Source organism: Hoplias malabaricus, chromosome 9 (genome assembly GCF_029633855.1).
Source record: "Hoplias malabaricus isolate fHopMal1 chromosome 9, fHopMal1.hap1, whole genome shotgun sequence".
NCBI lineage: Eukaryota > Metazoa > Chordata > Actinopteri > Characiformes > Erythrinidae > Hoplias > Hoplias malabaricus.
Genome location: NC_089808.1, coordinates 176,663 through 193,622, shown reverse-complemented (window position 1 = coordinate 193,622; position 16,960 = coordinate 176,663). Strand labels below are relative to the sequence as shown.

General features: G+C 44.8%; 1 protein-coding gene across 2 annotated transcripts in view; it reads left to right on the top strand.

Annotated features, from left to right (window-relative positions):
- col4a6 (collagen, type IV, alpha 6) overlaps nt 1-16,960 on the top strand; it is a 127,669-nt gene that overhangs the window by 105,731 nt on the left and 4,978 nt on the right. For both annotated transcript variants that reach the window (XM_066681240.1, XM_066681241.1), the window contains exons 29-43: nt 1,187-1,330; nt 2,799-2,921; nt 3,334-3,515; nt 3,730-3,793; nt 3,942-4,016; nt 4,164-4,271; nt 4,470-4,577; nt 8,578-8,649; nt 8,783-8,902; nt 9,451-9,567; nt 11,061-11,222; nt 14,224-14,322; nt 14,457-14,606; nt 16,098-16,214; nt 16,657-16,848. In XM_066681240.1, the coding sequence (XP_066537337.1) occupies nt 1,187-1,330; nt 2,799-2,921; nt 3,334-3,515; nt 3,730-3,793; nt 3,942-4,016; nt 4,164-4,271; nt 4,470-4,577; nt 8,578-8,649; nt 8,783-8,902; nt 9,451-9,567; nt 11,061-11,222; nt 14,224-14,322; nt 14,457-14,606; nt 16,098-16,214; nt 16,657-16,848 (1,833 nt within the window). The remainder of the gene's footprint in view (nt 1-1,186; nt 1,331-2,798; nt 2,922-3,333; nt 3,516-3,729; nt 3,794-3,941; nt 4,017-4,163; nt 4,272-4,469; nt 4,578-8,577; nt 8,650-8,782; nt 8,903-9,450; nt 9,568-11,060; nt 11,223-14,223; nt 14,323-14,456; nt 14,607-16,097; nt 16,215-16,656; nt 16,849-16,960) is intronic.

Sequence of the window (16,960 nt, the reverse complement as noted above, 5' to 3'; positions counted from 1 at the left end):
AACCCACACAGACACAGGGAGAACACACCACACTCCTCACAGACAGTCACCCGGAGGAAGCCCACGCAGACATATGGAGAACACACCACAGACAGTCACCCGGAGGAAACCCACGCAGACATAGGGAGAACACACCACACTCCTCACAGACAGTTACCTGGAGGAAACCAACGCAGACACAAGGAGAACACACCACACTCCTCAAAGACAGTCACCCGGAGGAAACCCACGCAGACATAGGGAGAACACACCACACTCCTCACAGACAGTCACCCGGAGGAAACCCACACAGACACAGAGAGAACACACCACACTCCTCACAGACAGTCACCCGGAGCGGGACTCGGACCCACAACCTCCAGGTCCCTGGAGCTGTGACAGAGACACTACCTGCTGCTCCACCATGTCACCCACTCTTATAACTACATATCTTAAATATTAGTTTCATAGTACACCCTCAGACAAGATACGGAAGAGGTACATTATTTTCACTAAAGTTACAAACACTGTAAATGTACATTTAAACTGTGTTTTTAAAGTCTAATTTTATTCCCTAAAATTACATCTTCAGAAGGAGAAGAGAAAATTTGTAAGATTTCATTATAGAACATAATCTAAGTCCTGGAGATGAAGTGTCTGAAATCATCCATCCATCCATCCATTATCTGTAACCGCTTATCCAATTCAGGATCACGGTGGGTCCAGAGGTTTCCCCTCAAATCATTGGGCACAAGGCGGGAATACACCCTGGAGGGGGCGCCAGTCCTTCACAGGGCAACACAGACACACACACATTCACACCTACGGATTGGAGTCGCCAATCCACCTACCGTGTGTTTTTGGACTGTGGGAGGAAACCGGAGCAGCCGGAGGAAACCCACGCGGATAACACAGTACTCCTCACAGACAGTCACCCGGAGCGGGAATTGAACCCACAACCTCCAGGTCCCTGTGTGACTGCAGCACTACCAGCTGCGCCACCGTGCCGCCCTGTCTGAAATCAACACAAGTTTTAAAATCTAAAATTATAATAGAATATCAATTAATAGTACAGAATATGTACAACTGAGCATACCACCACAGTGACAATTTTTTTAACAGTGTACTTCAACAGAATAAATCATAGTAAGTACATTAAGTAGTTGCTGTTTTCAATTACACACTCTGCCTTCTTATTTTTTTCCAGGGGAGAAGGGTCTTCCTGGGCTGGTGGGGTTCCCTGGAACTCCTGGACATCCAGGAGGCACTGGACTACCAGGACGTAAAGGCTTGCCTGGAATCTCAGGACAGGATGGCATTCATGGAGACTTTGGAAACAAGGGAATCAAAGGTACACATGTGCCCTAAAATACAAACCGGGTTCCAAAAAAGTTGGGACACTAAACATATTGTGAATAGAAAACTTAATGCAATGATGTGGAGGTGGCAAATGTCAATATTTTATTTGTAATAGAACATAGATGACAGATCAAAAGTTTAATCTGAGTAAATGTAACATTTTAAAGGAAAAATATGTTGATTCAAAATTTCATGGCGTCAATAAGACCCAAAAAAGTTGGGACAAGTAGCAATAAGTGACTGGAAAAAGAAAATTGAGCATATAAGGAACAGCTGGAAGACCAATTAACCAATTGGATCACCAATTCCACCATTGTTGGGCAGAAAGGTAGTGCAGAAATACCAGAATGGTGTTACCCAGTGTAAACTAGCAAAGACTTTTAAGTTATCATCAACCGTGCATATCATTTTCAAAAGATTCAGAGAATCTGGAACAATTGCTGTGCGTAAGGGTCAAGGCCCTAAAACTCTACTGGATGCTCATGATCTCCGGGCCCTTAAACGTCACTGCACCTCAAACAGGAACACCGCTGTCAAGGAAATAACAGAATGGGCTCAGGAATACTTCCAGAAAGCATTGTCAGTGAACACAATCCACCGTGCCATCCGCCGTTGCCAGCTGAAACTCTACAGTGCAAAGAGGAAGCTATATCTAAGCAAGCTCCACAAGCTCAGACGTTTGCACTGGGCCAGGGTCTTTTAAAATGGAGTGTGGCAAAATGGAAGACTGTTCTGTGGTCAGATGAGTCACGATTTGAAGCTCTATATGGAACACTGGAACGCCATGTCATCCGGACCAGAGGACAAGGATAACCCAAGTTGTTATCAACACTTCGTTCAGAAGCCTGCGTCACTGATGGTATGGGGTTGCATGAGTGCTTGTGGCATGGGCAGCTTGGATGTCTGGAAAGGTACCATTAATGCAGAGAACTATGTTCAGGTTCTAGAACAACACATGCTCCCATCTAGACGTCATCTCTTTCAGGGAACACCCTGCATTTTTCAACAAGATAATGCCAGACCACATTCTGCAGGAATCACAACATCATGGCTACGTAGGTGAAAGGCCCGGGTACTGAAATGGCCAGCCTGCAGTCCAGAGAAACCGGTCTCCTCTGTCCCCAGACGCCTGTTGAGTGTTGTAAGAAGGGGGGATGCCACACAGTGATTAAAAAATGGCCTTGTCCCAACTTTTTTGGGATTTGTTGACGCCATGAAATTTGGATCAACAAATTTTTCCTTTAAAATGTTACAATTACTCAGATTAAAGTTTTGATCTGTCATCTATGTTCTATTACGAATAAAATATTGACGTTTGCCATCTCCACATCATTGCATTCAGTTTTTATTCACAATTTAGTTTAGTGTCCCAACTTTTTTGGAATCCGGTTTGTACGTTAGCTAAACTAAGTGTCATGTCGTGCTAAGTGGGCGTGTTTTTGTGTGCTTTTGTGTTTTAGGGGACAGGGGGGAGCCGGGTTCACAAGGACCCACACCTCCAGCCGTTCCACCTAATCTCCTGCAAAAAGGTGATCGAGGTATATCTGGAGAGAGTGGCCTGCCAGGATTTCCTGGACAAAGAGGTAGCAGAAAACTCACAAAGTCTGGGTGCACTGTGTTCAGGCTTCATATGAAGCTGTTCTGTGAAAACTTTCAAACACAACTTTGTGTTTTTGTTACTTAGATAAAGCTTCACACAAATGAACAAATCACAGATTAATTTTTACAAAGTGTCCCCACTTTTCTGGCAAGCAAATTTTTCCTCTGTGAATTTATCTGAAAGAGCATGAACAATCTCAAAGGAGTTTTTTAAAGTTATTCATTTATGTTCTGTTTTTATTATATCTTCATTAATATATTTATATTGAAATTATATAAAAAGTAGCGGGCTACTTTTTAATTTGAAGACATTTTTTTTTATACATTTACACAGTGCTGCTTTAACATGTCTCATTAACACTCACTGGAAACTGTAATGAAATCTTCTTTTAACAGGTGAAAAGGGACCCCTGGGGTTGCCTGGTCGTCAGGGCTTATCAGGTCAGCCTGGCAGTGCTGTCCAGGACAAGGGTATTCCTGGAGATGCAGGATTTCCAGGCCACCCAGGTTCTGCTGGTTTTCCAGGACCTAAAGGATCACCTGGTGTTCTGGGTTTCCCTGGCATGCCTGGACCAAGGGTAAATCTATTTGATTTGTCTTACAATTACATTAGTAACACTCAGGTAAGCACTAGATAGCATAAAATCAAAAAGCTTCAGTTAAACATCTCTTTATAAAGAACAGTTCTGTTTAAATTTCTTATGTATTTCCAGAACATTGGTGAAGTAGACCTAAAGCATAAATATTAGTGTTTGTGTGTTGCATAAATGGATATTCTGTTCTTCTGTGCAGGGTGATAATGGATTTCCGGGTTTGCCTGGCTTCACTGGTAGTCCAGGACAGCCTGGTTTTAAAGGTGAGTACTGACCGATTGATTTATTTATTTTTTTAATCCCTTAGTTAAAACTGTAATGAAAGGAGGTAAAATTTGACATGTCTGCTATATTTTGTATGAAAACTGATGAAGTTAGATTAAAATGTTTGATCATGATCATATTGTGAAGGTGAGAAAGGTGATGCCACTGGAGTTCCTGGGGCCCCTGGAGCAAAAGGATTGTTGGGAAATCCTGGGTTCTTTGGTAAGTTTTACATTTGTTAAAAAAGGAAATTTGCTACTTTTCTTAGTTTTCCATTATGATGAGCAACATACAATAATAATTTTTTGTACCATTAACATTCTCTCTTTCTCTTACACTCACTCCCTCTTCTCCTTTCTCCATACATAGGAGGCCAAGGTGCTGTTGGTGAACCTGGTTCTCCTGGTTTTCCTGGAGTGTCAGGGTTTCCTGGGCAGAAAGGTCTACCCGGAGATACAGGAAGATCAGGGATGAGTGGTAAAAAATGATGAGCATCTTTTACACAGAGTATTACACAAGTATCACTTGTTGTGTGTATATATATATATATATATATATATATATATATATATATATATATATATATATATATATATATATATATATAAATATATATATATATATATATATTGAATCTTTCAAGATCCTGAATTTGCTCATATGCTTTTTTGCCAGGTTTACCTGGGCTTCTGGGCAGCATGGGTCTCCCAGGTTACCCGGGAGAACAAGGAAGTAATGGTGAGCCAGGACGCCCTGGGGGTCAAGGCCGGCCAGGGGAGAAAGGTCAGTCTATTCGGAGCACTTTTCATTCCTCTACTATATATATTTTTTACACTTAATTTCAGATTTATTCATGACTAGTTTTGCATTTAAATATCAATAAAACGGGGCAGTATGATGTCCATATGATTTTGTTTTCTACATGAATAACATAACAATCTCTGAGCATTTTCAGGATGTTGTTAGTAAAGATAAAATATTGAACACTTGAATTGTTTTAAATAATGATTTAACCAGTGTTCCCATTCTATTACCAGTAAATATTTAGATTAGAAATGTGAGTAGTTTAAGAAGCAACAAATGGTCCTACTTACTTGGATGTAATGATGCTATAAAACATCAGAAGAAATTAAATCATATAATGCATATTGTGTATTGTAAAAATATATCATGATTAAATGAAGTATCATAAAGTATCTGTTTTTGAGCTGTTTCTACTGTAGAAGTCCCAAGATATTTTATAAGTGAGCAAAAATTGTATTAATTCTCTGATTCTGTCATGTTTGGTGTTCCTGTCTGTGCATATCATCTCATTAGTTCTGGTTTCCTTGCCTATTCCTGTTCTCTCCTAGCCATGCCCTACATCTGTGAGCCCTGACTGCTCATGGGTGATTCCAATCTGTGTCCCTGTAATAGCTGTTTCTGTGTGTTTTTCATTGTCATGTGTTACTCATTATTTGTTTTGGTGTTTAATGAAATCCTATCAGTTTCTTTGTCACCTTCACTCCTGACACGACACATCCATTGTCTGTAACCACTTCCAATTCAGGGTCACAGTGCATTTGGAGCATATTTTATTGAAAATTGTCTGACAACCAGAATCTTTTGTGATGTCCATCCATCCATCCATTATCCACCGCTTATCCGGGTCCGGGTCGCGGGGGAAGCAGTCGGAGCAAAGAAACCCAGACCTCCCTCTCCCCAGCCACCGACGCCAGCTCCTCCGGGGGTATACCGAGGCGTTCCCAGGCCAGTCGAGACATATAGTCTCTCCAGCGTGTTCTTGGTCTGCCCCGGGGCCTCCTCCCCGTTGGACATGCCCGGAACACCTCTCCAGGAAGGCGTCCAGGAGGCATCCGAACCAGATGCCCGAACCATCTCAACTGGCTCCTCTCGACGTGGAGGAGCAGCGGCTCCACTCCGAGTCTCTCCTGGATGTCCGAGCTCCTAACCCTGTCTCTAAGGGAGAGTCCAGACATCCTGCGGAGAAAACTCATTTCAGCCGCTTGTACCCGCGATCTCGTTCTTTCGGTCACTACCCAAAGCTCGTGACCATAGGTGAGGGTTGGGACGTAGATTGACCGGTAAATCGAGAGCTTTGCTTTTCTGCTCAGCTCTTTCTTCACCACAACGGACCGGTACAGAGCCCGCATTACTGCTGACGCTGCACCGACGTCTATCTCACGCTCCATCTTTCCCTCACTCGTGAACAAGACCCCGAGGTATTTAAACTCCTCCACTTGAGGCAGGATCTCACTTCCAACCTGGAGAGAGCACTCCACCCTTTTCCGACTGAGTACCATGGACTCGGACTTGGAGGTACTGATCCTCATCCCTACCGCTTCACACTCGGCTGCAAACTGGTCCAGCAAGAGCTGGAGGTCCCGGCTCGATGAAGCCAACAAGACCACATCATCTGCAAAAAGCAGACATGGGATCCTGAGACCACCAAACCGGACACCCTCCGCCACTTGGCTACGCCGAGAAATTCTGTCCATAAAAATTGTGAACAGAACCGGTGACAACGGGCAGCCCTGACGGAGTCCAACTCCGACTGGAAACCAGTCGGACTTACTGCCAGCCATACGAACCAGACTCCTGCTCTGTTTGTACAGGGACTGGATAGCTCGTAACAAAGAGCCCAGTACCCCATACTCCCTGAGCACCCCCCACAGAATACCCCGAGGGACACGGTCGAATGCCTTCTCCAGATCCACAAAACACATGTAGACTGGTTGAGCAAACTCCCATGCACCCTCCAGGATCCTAGCGAGGGTAAAGAGCTGGTCCTGTGTTCCACGACCGGGGCGGAATCCGCATTGTTCCTCCTGGATCCGAGGTTCAACTATCGGTCGGACTCTCTTCTCCAGTACCCCCGCATAGACCTTACCGGGGAGGCTGAGGAGTGTGATCCCCCTATAGTTGGAACACACCCTCCGATCCCCCTTTTTAAAAAGGGGAACCACCACCCCAGTCTGCCAGTCCAGAGGCACTGCCCCCGATGTCCACGCGATGTTGCAAAGACGTGTCAACCAGGACAGCCCCACAACATCCAGAGCCTTGAGGAACCCGGGGTGAACCTCATCCACCCCCGGGGCCCTACCGCCAAGGAGTTTCCCTACCACCTTGGCCACTTCAGCCCCAGTGATAGACGAGCCCCCCCCGGGGTCCCCAAGCTCTGCTTCCTCTGCGGAAGACGTGCCGGTGGGATTGAGAAGATCCTCGAAGTATTCCTTCCACCGTCTGGTGACGTCCCCAGTCGAGGTCAACAGTTCCCCACCCCCACAATATACAGTGTTGGTGGAAAACTGCTTTCCCCTCCTGAGTCGCCTGACGGTTTGCCAGAAACTTCTCGGAGCCGACCGAAAGTCGTTTTCCATGTTCTCACCGAACTCCTCCCACACCCGAGTTTTTGCCTCAGCGACCGCCGAGGCTGCGAGCCGCTTGGCTCCTCGGTATCTGTCGGCTGCCTCCGGAGTCCCCTGAGCCAACCAGGCTCGATAGGACTCTTTCTTCAGCTTGACAGCCCCCCTCACCCGGGGTGTCCACCACCGAGTGCGGGGATTGCCACCCCGACAGGCACCGACAACCTTGCAGCCACAGCTCCGTTCAGCCGCCTCAACAATGGAGGTCCGGAACATGGCCCACTCGGACTCAATGTTACCAGCCTCCCCCGGGATGCAGTCGAAGCTCTGCCGGATGTGGGAGTTGAAGATCTTTCTGACAGGTTCCTCTGCCAAATGTTCCCAGCAAACCCTCAACACACGTTTGGGCCTGCCAGGTCTGTCCGGCATCCTCCCCCGCCATCTGATCCAACACACCACAAGGTAGTGATCAGTTGACAGCTCAGCGCCTCTCTTCACCCGAGTGTCCAGAACATATGGCCGCAGGTCAGATGATACGACTATAAAATCGATCATCGAAATGCGGCCTAGGGTGTCCTGATGCCAGGTGTACTTGTGGACACCCTTATGTTCGAACATGGTGTTCGTAATGGACAAACTGTGACGAGCACAGAAATCCAATAACTGAACACCACTCGGGTTCAGATCAGCGGGGCCGTTCCTCCCAATCACGCCCCTCCAGGTCTCACTGTCATTACCCACGTGAGCATTGAAGTCCCCCAGCAGAACAATGGAGTCCCCAGAATGAGTGTTCTCCAGCACTCCCTCTAGGGTCCCCAAGAAGGCATGGTACTCTGAACTGCTGTTCGGTGCATAAGCACAAACAACAGTCAGAGCCCTTTCCCCAACCCGAAGGCGCAGGGAAATTACCCTCTCGTCCACTGGGGTAAACCCCAACGTACAGGCGCTAAGCCGGGGGGCTATGAGTAAGCCCACACCTGCCTTACGCCTCTCACCCTGGGCAACTCCAGAGTGAAAGAGCATCCAGCCCCTCTCGAGGAGATTGGTTCCAGAGCCCATACTGTGTGTCGAGGTGAGCCCAACTATATCTAGTCGGTACCTCTCAACCTCGCGCACCAGCTCAGGCTCTTTTCCCACCAGAGAGGTTACGTTCCATGTTCCAAAAGCCAGTTTCAGTAACCGAGGATCGGAACGCCAGGGCCCCCGACCCCGACCACCACCCGATTTTGTGATGTATTTAAAAGAATCAGGGACATTTTAAGGTAGAAATAATCTGTTTGATTTAAGATTGTGTTATAAATGCTCCTGTTTGGAATATCCAAAATCGTATGGTCAGTTTAAATCCGTTACACATCTGTCCACATTATTACTAATTAATGTAAAAGACAAGCATACCTTTTTTTTTTATCTCTCTGTAGGTTTACCTGGCTCCCCTGGTTTGCATGGTCTTAATGGACTTAAAGGACCCAAAGGCCAGCAAGGAGTTCCTGGTGAGTATCTCCACATCTACAAGTACAGCCTAGTACCAGCATATTTCAAGTTTTTCCACATAGCCAAAATCCATCTTTGAACAGTAATTTATTCAGCTAGGACTCAAAGCAACATTCGTTAATCTGTCTATAGGGTTGTCAGAAGTTGGTCGACGAGGGGCCCCTGGAATGGATGGCCTGAAAGGGGAAAGAGGCTCATCACGGAAAGGACAGGCAGGATTTCCTGGACCAAAAGGAAGCAAAGGAGTGGCTGGTGAGCTTAAGAAAGAAAATTGCTCATGATGCATAGCAAGTAAATATGAATATTTAAATAGAATTTTGAGAATAAGGTAGAGCACTTTAATCAGTGGTTTGCCAAAAAAAATTATTTACTTTAGTTCAGTAGCACAAAAAAGACTATATAATCTTGTTTATGGCTTAATTTACCTGCATGTTTAATCCACACATCACACACTACAACAATAATTGCAATAAATAATTTGTAGTACAATCAAATGAACATTATACATATCCTAATGAAGGGGATGAAAGGAGTTCATCTGATATTTTGGAGAACCACACCTGTTGATCAATATTCAGGCTTGAGGCAGGCTCATTTTAGAATTGTCAAAACTTCTGTGTCTTTGCTGATTAACTAAATACATATCTGACACACCCACAAGAGCCTGTGCTGTGGTCTTATGCCTTGGATTTGTGCTGTCTTGACCAGGAATATAGTGTGCATTTCTAATAGTTTGTCTGTATTATTGGTCTGAACTTATTGTATTTTAAACCAATATTTGATGTAATGATGTTTTGTAGGTAATCTTGGTCAGCCAGGTTTCCCAGGTCCTCCAGGCCCTCGTGGGCCACCAGTTTCCTCAACAATCCCTGGTTATATCGGAGAACCAGGTCTGCCTGGACTGGATGGTGGACAAGGTAGGCCACTACCCTTCTCTCAAAACACTGTTGCAAAACATTGTAATTCAAATAACTTAAATTAACTTAATTATATATGTTTGATATAATAGTAGCGACCTTGTCTTGCTTAATCAATCTGTCTTTATTTAAACATGCAGATAAATTGTAGGAGGCCTTCATTTACAGTGCCGGCATGCAAAAATGACAAAAACGAGGATTCAAATAGAGAAAAAAGGAAAAGAATTAAAAATGTAATTAAGACTAAAATAAAACAAAGATGTTTTAAATCAGTAAGGGAACTTTAATAAATCTTACACACTCAGCCTTTTTCAAATAAATTTCTCTTTGCCTTTGTGACTATTTACGGAGCCCTGGAAGGGACACGGGTAAAAAAAAATTGAGTGAATGGTTAACAATTTGTTCACATGTTTTAATTAATTCGAGCACGTCTTTTAGTTAATTTGAGTGAACGAATGATTAATTATAGCTTGTTTCAGTTCGCTTCTAACTAAGCCTACATATTGTTTTTTATTTATACAAGCGTGAGTTTAAAATGCTTAATTTCCCTGCCCGGGGAGGCTGACACGCAGGAACCTAACCAACCTTCACAGGAATTACGTAGAATATTTATGGCTCCTAAGTTAGAAACAGGACAACTTTTGAAATTTAGGGCTCTGGAATTCGATCCAGTGCAAATAATGATTCTATTCTGGTGTCATTGTGTTAAAATGACAGCTATGAGCTTCTAGTGCTCAGCTGAAAAGATAATGCACGCCAATTACTTCAACACTTCTTACACTCCATATTTACAGTGTAATAAACACTGAACTGATATCTTTTGTCTTTATGGACTAAATAATCATTTTATTTCAGCTGCAGTGACTGCAGTCATTAGTACCAGGGCTCGAACATTAGTTTTGGCAAAAGGCAGTGGGTTAGCATTGGGCAGTGGGCATTGGGCACAAGGCGAGAATACACCCTGGAGGGGGCACCAGTCCTTCACAGGGCAACACAGACACACAGTCACACCTGCGGACACTTAAGTTGCCAATCCACCTACCAACGTGTGTTTTTGAACTGTGGTAGGAAACTGGAGCACCCAGAGGAAACCCACGCAGACACGAGGAGAACACACCAACTCCTCACAGACAGTCACCTGGAGGAAACCCACACAGACACAGGGAGAACACACCACACTCCTCACAGTCACCCGGAGCAGGAATTGAACCCACAACCTCCAGGTCCCTGGAGCTGTGTGACTGCAACACTACCTGCTGCGCCACCGTGCCGCCCCTAATTAGTTATTTGTGTGCACAAATTACTAATTCGTTCACTCAAATTAATTAAAGGTGCACACGAATTGCAATTTGTTCTCTTGAATTAATTAAAACATGTGACAAAATGTAAACTTTTCACTCAAATTATTATTATAATTTTTTACCCATGTCCCCTCCACGGCTCCGTAACAATTAATTTTGATATTTTTAATTTGTACACTTTCATATTTATAGGTTTACGGGGAGTCCCTGGTCCTCCTGGTCCAGCAGGCCCTGGAACAATACAGGGTGACAGGGGGGACTCTGGGATGCCTGGATTTCCTGGAATTCCTGGGAAACGTGGGGAAGCTGGATTTCCAGGAGGGTTTGGACTTACAGGAAACCCTGGACTCAAAGGTGCTGAAATTAATGATGTGATTAGATTTAAAAATGTATATAATTAGATTTTAAATGTTGATGTAAACTTCATAACATGCTACTTTTCTTAATGTATGAAAGTAAGTGGCTACTTTGTACAAGTAGAAAATCTGGAAAGAGGTTTAGATTTTAAAATATAGATACTGTCAGGCTCGTGGGGTGGACTGACTGAGGCGGATGCACTCGCTAAAACACAGTACTTTATTTACAGAGAATATAACCAAACAAAGACAGACAGACTTGAAAACATAACCGACTTAGATACGATACAAAGAACGAATGACCAACAAAAGGAAGTGAAGGAAGGGGACTCAAATACAAAACACAGACAAGATGCACCTGAGACAGATAACGAGGGGGCAGGGTAACAAATGAGACAAACGAGGAAGCGGAACAAAGGCGGGACTAGAACAACAACAACAAAACAAAGCCATGTGCTGAGATCGAGCACATGGTCGGGGGAAAACAGACATGACGAGACAAGGGCGTGACAGAGGCCCCCTCCTGAACGCGCAACTCCCGGGGCACGTACACCTAGACCCCCCAGGAGCTGGCGCAGGAGAGAGCACGGAAAACAAGACAGACTAAGACAAGACAAGGAATCATTAGGAGACAGGACTCAGGACAAGACAGGAACAGACATAGGAACTGGGGACACGACAGTACCGGATATATGTGACGGGACATGGAACATGACAGGAGACTGACAAAGGGGGGCAACAGGAGACTGAAAAAAAGGAGACAGGACTTGGGACTGGAAAGGACGGGAGTGGACACATGAGACTTAACAGGAGACTGGGGTTGTATATAAGACAAACTGTGACAAGACTGGGGACTGAACAGTTTTGGGGACAGAAGACTGGACATGGGCAGGTGACTGGAATGGAGACAAGACAGGTGACTGAACACTGGACGGATACGGGGACTGGACATGAGGCAGGACAGGTGACAGGACTGGGTGCTGGACTGGAGACAAGACAGGAGAAGAGACAGGTGACATGACACTAGACTGAAACGTGGACTGGACTGGATTAACCGGGGACTGGACAGGACTTGGCAGGGGAACAGGGACCAGGACGTTTACAGGGACAGAAACAAAGGCAGACACAGATACAGGGATGAGGACAGAGACAGGGACCAGGACAGAGACAGACAGGGGAACCAAAACATGGGGGTGCCCAGGACTGGCCAAAGTCTGTGGGGCTGTCCAAGAAGCCAGCCTGGGCACAGCTCTAGGGATCGGCCTAGGGGCTGACCCACGGACATGACCTGAAGCAGCCGAAGCCACAGTCACGGGTGCAGAGGCGGCCAAAGCCACAGTCACGGGTGCAGAGGCGGCCAAAGCCACAGTCACGGGGACAGGGGCGGCGGGGGAAGCCGCCTTCACGGGGACAGGGGCGGCGGGGGAAGCCGCCTTCACGGGGACAGGGGCGGCGGGGGAAGCCGCCTTCACGGGGACAGGAGCGGCGGGGGAAGCCGCCTTCACGGGGACAGGAGCGGCGGGGGAAGCCGCCTTCACGGGGACAGGAGCGGCGGGGGAAGCCGCCTTCACGGGGACAGGAGCGGCGGGGGAAGCCGCCTTCACGGGGACAGGAGCGGCGGGGGAAGCCGCCTTCACGGGGACAGGAGCGGCGGGGGAAGCCGCCTTCACGGGGACAGGAGCGGCGGGGGAAGCCGCCTTCACGGGGACAGGAGCGGCGGGGGAAGCCGCCTTCACGGGGACAGGAGCGGCTGGGGAAGCCGCCTTCACGGGGACAGGAGCGGCTGCGGGCGCCGCGTTCACGGAGACAGGAGCTGTTAAGAGGTCCTTGGGAGCTGGAGGCCCTGCGACGACGTCCACGGAGGCAGGGGGCCCTGCGACGACGTCCCGCACTGGAGCTGTTAAGGGTTTAGGGGGTCTGATGGGCGCACTCTTGAGGGATTTCTTCAAACATGGATCCCCCAGAGGTGCGCCCCTGTTAGCCTCACCTCCATTGTCCTGCGGTTGGAGGCTAACAACCCCCACCCCCAAAAAATTTCCCCGGACCCGAGGGGGTAATCCACCAGCAAGGGGGAGACTCCAGCCCGCTTATTTCACCGACTCCTACGACTTGCGCTGGAGCCGAAGGCGCTGAGCCACTGTGGCGTGTATCTGCCGGAGCCGGCTACTCCATTCCACAGTCCTGTTAAACCGATTCTCTGTGCTAGCTGCGTCCTGAAGTGGGTTGGTCATTCTGTCAGGCTCGTGGGGTGGACTGACTGAGGCGGATGCACTCGCTAAAACAGTGCTTTATTTACAAAGAATATAACCAAACAAAGACAGACAGACTTGATAACATAACCGACTTAGATACGATACAAAGAACGAATGACCAACAAAAGGAAGTGAAGGAAGGGGACTTAAATACAAAACACAGACGAGACGCACCTGAGACAGATAACGAGGGGGCAGGGTAACAAATGAGACAAACGAGGAAGTGGAACAAAGGCGGGACTAGAACAACAACAAAACAAAGCCATGTGCTGAGATCGAGCACATGGTCGGGGAAAACAGACATGACGAGATGAGGGCGTGACAGATACTATAAGTACTGTATTTTTATGGAGTCATTTTCTGCCAAATGTTTTAAACAAAAGAATAAAATCTGCAAAAAAATTCTAAGAATCAAAAAGAAAAAGTTGCTCATGCAAAATAAAAAAACTCAAAAAGCATACATTAATTTAATAATCTTTTTTTGCTGATAAATGTATTCTGAAATCTCTTGCTTCTATGAGCATCTATATATCTACAAACATTTTTTCAGCAAAATCCACAAAAAGACAACAAAATAGACAACATATATATTAGCATGCATTAGTAACATGCTTTCTTTCCTTTGACTCTTTATATTTAGTTTGGAGATTATATTTTGTGTAAAACATTTTTTATAAAATGACTTCCATATATTTTAAAAACCCTTGACAAAACTAATTAATAATATATTTGTTTTTCAATACTCAGGAGTAAGGGGTGAGCCTGGAATTGCTGGTTTAAACGGAGGTGCAGGCTTTCAGGGAGATCCAGGAAATTATGGCAACAAAGGACAAAAAGGATTAAAAGGTCAGTGAATAAAAAGTTTGTCTAAAAACATTAAAGACTAGAATAGAAAGTATTCTATGTAAATATGTATGTAAAAGTGTTTTTTTTTTTTCCCTGCTATTTTCTGCTCTCCTTATCCTTTATTTCTCTCTTAGGTAAACCTGGTAGTCCAGGACTTCCAGGAGTTTTCTATCCACCGTTAGATGGGCCTGATGCGCCAAGTGGTGATCCTGGTCAGCAGGGAAACCCTGGCTCTACTGGTGTAGAAGGATCTCGAGGCCAGCCTGGCTCACCAGGACGTCCAGGTGTGCTTTCACATTATTTTCCATCTGGTTTGATATTGTAGTTACTTAGAACACACATAAAATGTACTAGAAAGTACCAGTAATTGTTTTTTAATTGCTTAAAATATTTCAGCCCTTAACTCTTGCCTGTTTAGTGTAATTATTAATTTTTATATATAAAGTGGAACCTCTACCTATGAACTTGATCCGTTCCGTGACCCGGTTCGTAAGTGGAAAAGTTCGTTTCACCCTTTTTGCACTGATGTTTACAAAACTCTCAAATTAGTAAAAAAAAAATACATATAACATTACTAAAAATAAAGAAATACAGTGGTAACAATAATAAATAAGATATAAAAACGTTAAGTGATTACACATCGCTACCTTGAAGACGTGACGACTGGCTGGAAGAGTAACACAGGCACTGGCTGTATGACGGGAGGTGGGGGTGGGTGGAATAACGGAGAGTAGGCGGGTGAATGTGGGGAGACATTAACTTAGCACGAATTTCGATGTCTGCTATTTACAGTAATGCAAAATTGCTAAAACTACAATTTGCTAATCTTTAAATCTCACTCAAGTCTGGGCGCGCTGGGAGACTCGCCTATTGGGGTCAGTGGCTATTTCCCGCTGCCGGCTTGTTTCTAGGGTTCATTTCTAGAGTTATGGTTTGTTGGTGGAGGCAAAAAATATTCAAATGCCCGGTTCGTATCTTGGAAAGTTTGTTAGTAGAGGCGTTGGTTAGTAAAGGTTCCAATGTACTTTAACTCTATTGCATTAAATTATCTATTGCACTCAAATTGGTCTTAACATCTGATCATGGTGATCAGACTATTATGCAATCAAGATATCATGTTTTTAAATCTGACCTTTTCTATTTCCTCTTCTACCTACATATATTGATTGAATGTAATATTCCCTCTGATCATTCAAATTAAATCTTGTCCTTAAATTATTGTGTTCCACCTTATAAGTAACAGTGAGGACTTCAGGCTCAGGCTATAAATGTTTTACAATCTGCATTGCATCTATTCACAGGTGATGATCAAAACAATGAGGTTATGAAAAGGCTCCAATGCAATGTGGTTGGTGTGTTACAATGGTAACACCATTGGCTCCCATGTGTGGACCTGGATACAGACCTAACCTATCTGTAATACCAGTGACGTTTTAAGTAGCTCTGGATAAGAGCATCTGCCAAAATGCCACATAATGCGTTATGCATATACATATTCAATCACAATGCATTTATAGACACAAGCAAAACTAATCACACTGCGGGCTGGATAAGGACAAAGATCTGAGCACACTGCAATTACAAAAAAGTAAAGTTTTTTTTAATGCAGGCTGTCTATCGTACACTAAACTGAATACCATACTATATTTTGTCAGTTCAGTTATCACTGGTTATCCACTTGTCTGTGTGTACATACTTTTATGCAATGAGGAACTAAAGAAGAACTAAATCAAAAATAAATGGCATCCTGTGTTTAAAATGGTTTAAATCTGTAGGTGTCAAAGGAAAGCAAGGAGCTGCAGGGATATCTGGCCGCACAGGTCCTGCTGGGAGTCCAGGATTCACTGGAGACCCTGGAACCCCAGGATTCCAAGGACAAACAGGTTACCAAGGTAAACTCTAAGTGATGGGGTGGTATTGTTAAGTGGATCTGCATATATTTTCAAGTTATAATCAAACTTATTTTATAGAATTAAAAGTGCAAAGTTGATTTGATAAGGTAGCTTTAACACTATTTACTATTTTCAGCAGCAATTTTATATATATATATTTATATTATATATTCATTCTAACAATATACATGCACAAGTTTGTAGGCATTTCATATTAATACTATACTATGTGTAATAAAGAAGTCAAATCTGAACCTCAAGTCCTACCATACCTACTAAAGTAAGGTAAGGTAATGCATCTAGAACTAATTTTTTTTTCTCATCTTATACTGCCCATAGTCTTGTTTCATTTTATTGCTCTGCTCAGTTTCTCTCCAGTGTCTTCTGATCCTGCTAATCTCACTACTTCTTGTTTCTCTCTCAATATCTTTCCATAATCCAGGTTTTCCTGGTAAACCTGGTCCTCCAGGTCGTCCAGGTCTACCTGGACGTAGCATTGGGATTGGCTATACACTGGTGAAGCACAGCCAGTCTGTTCAGGTGCCCATGTGCCCTCAGGGCATGGCCCAGCTGTGGGAAGGCTACAGTCTACTTTATGTAGAGGGACAAGAGAAAGCCCATAACCAGGACTTGGGTAAGACAACTAATGTTAAATACTCATATTAAGATACAGTAGGTTGCATGTGAGATGCTGCATCATAGTTTTTTGTAGGAATAAAATAAGTAACATTGGGATAAATTGGAGT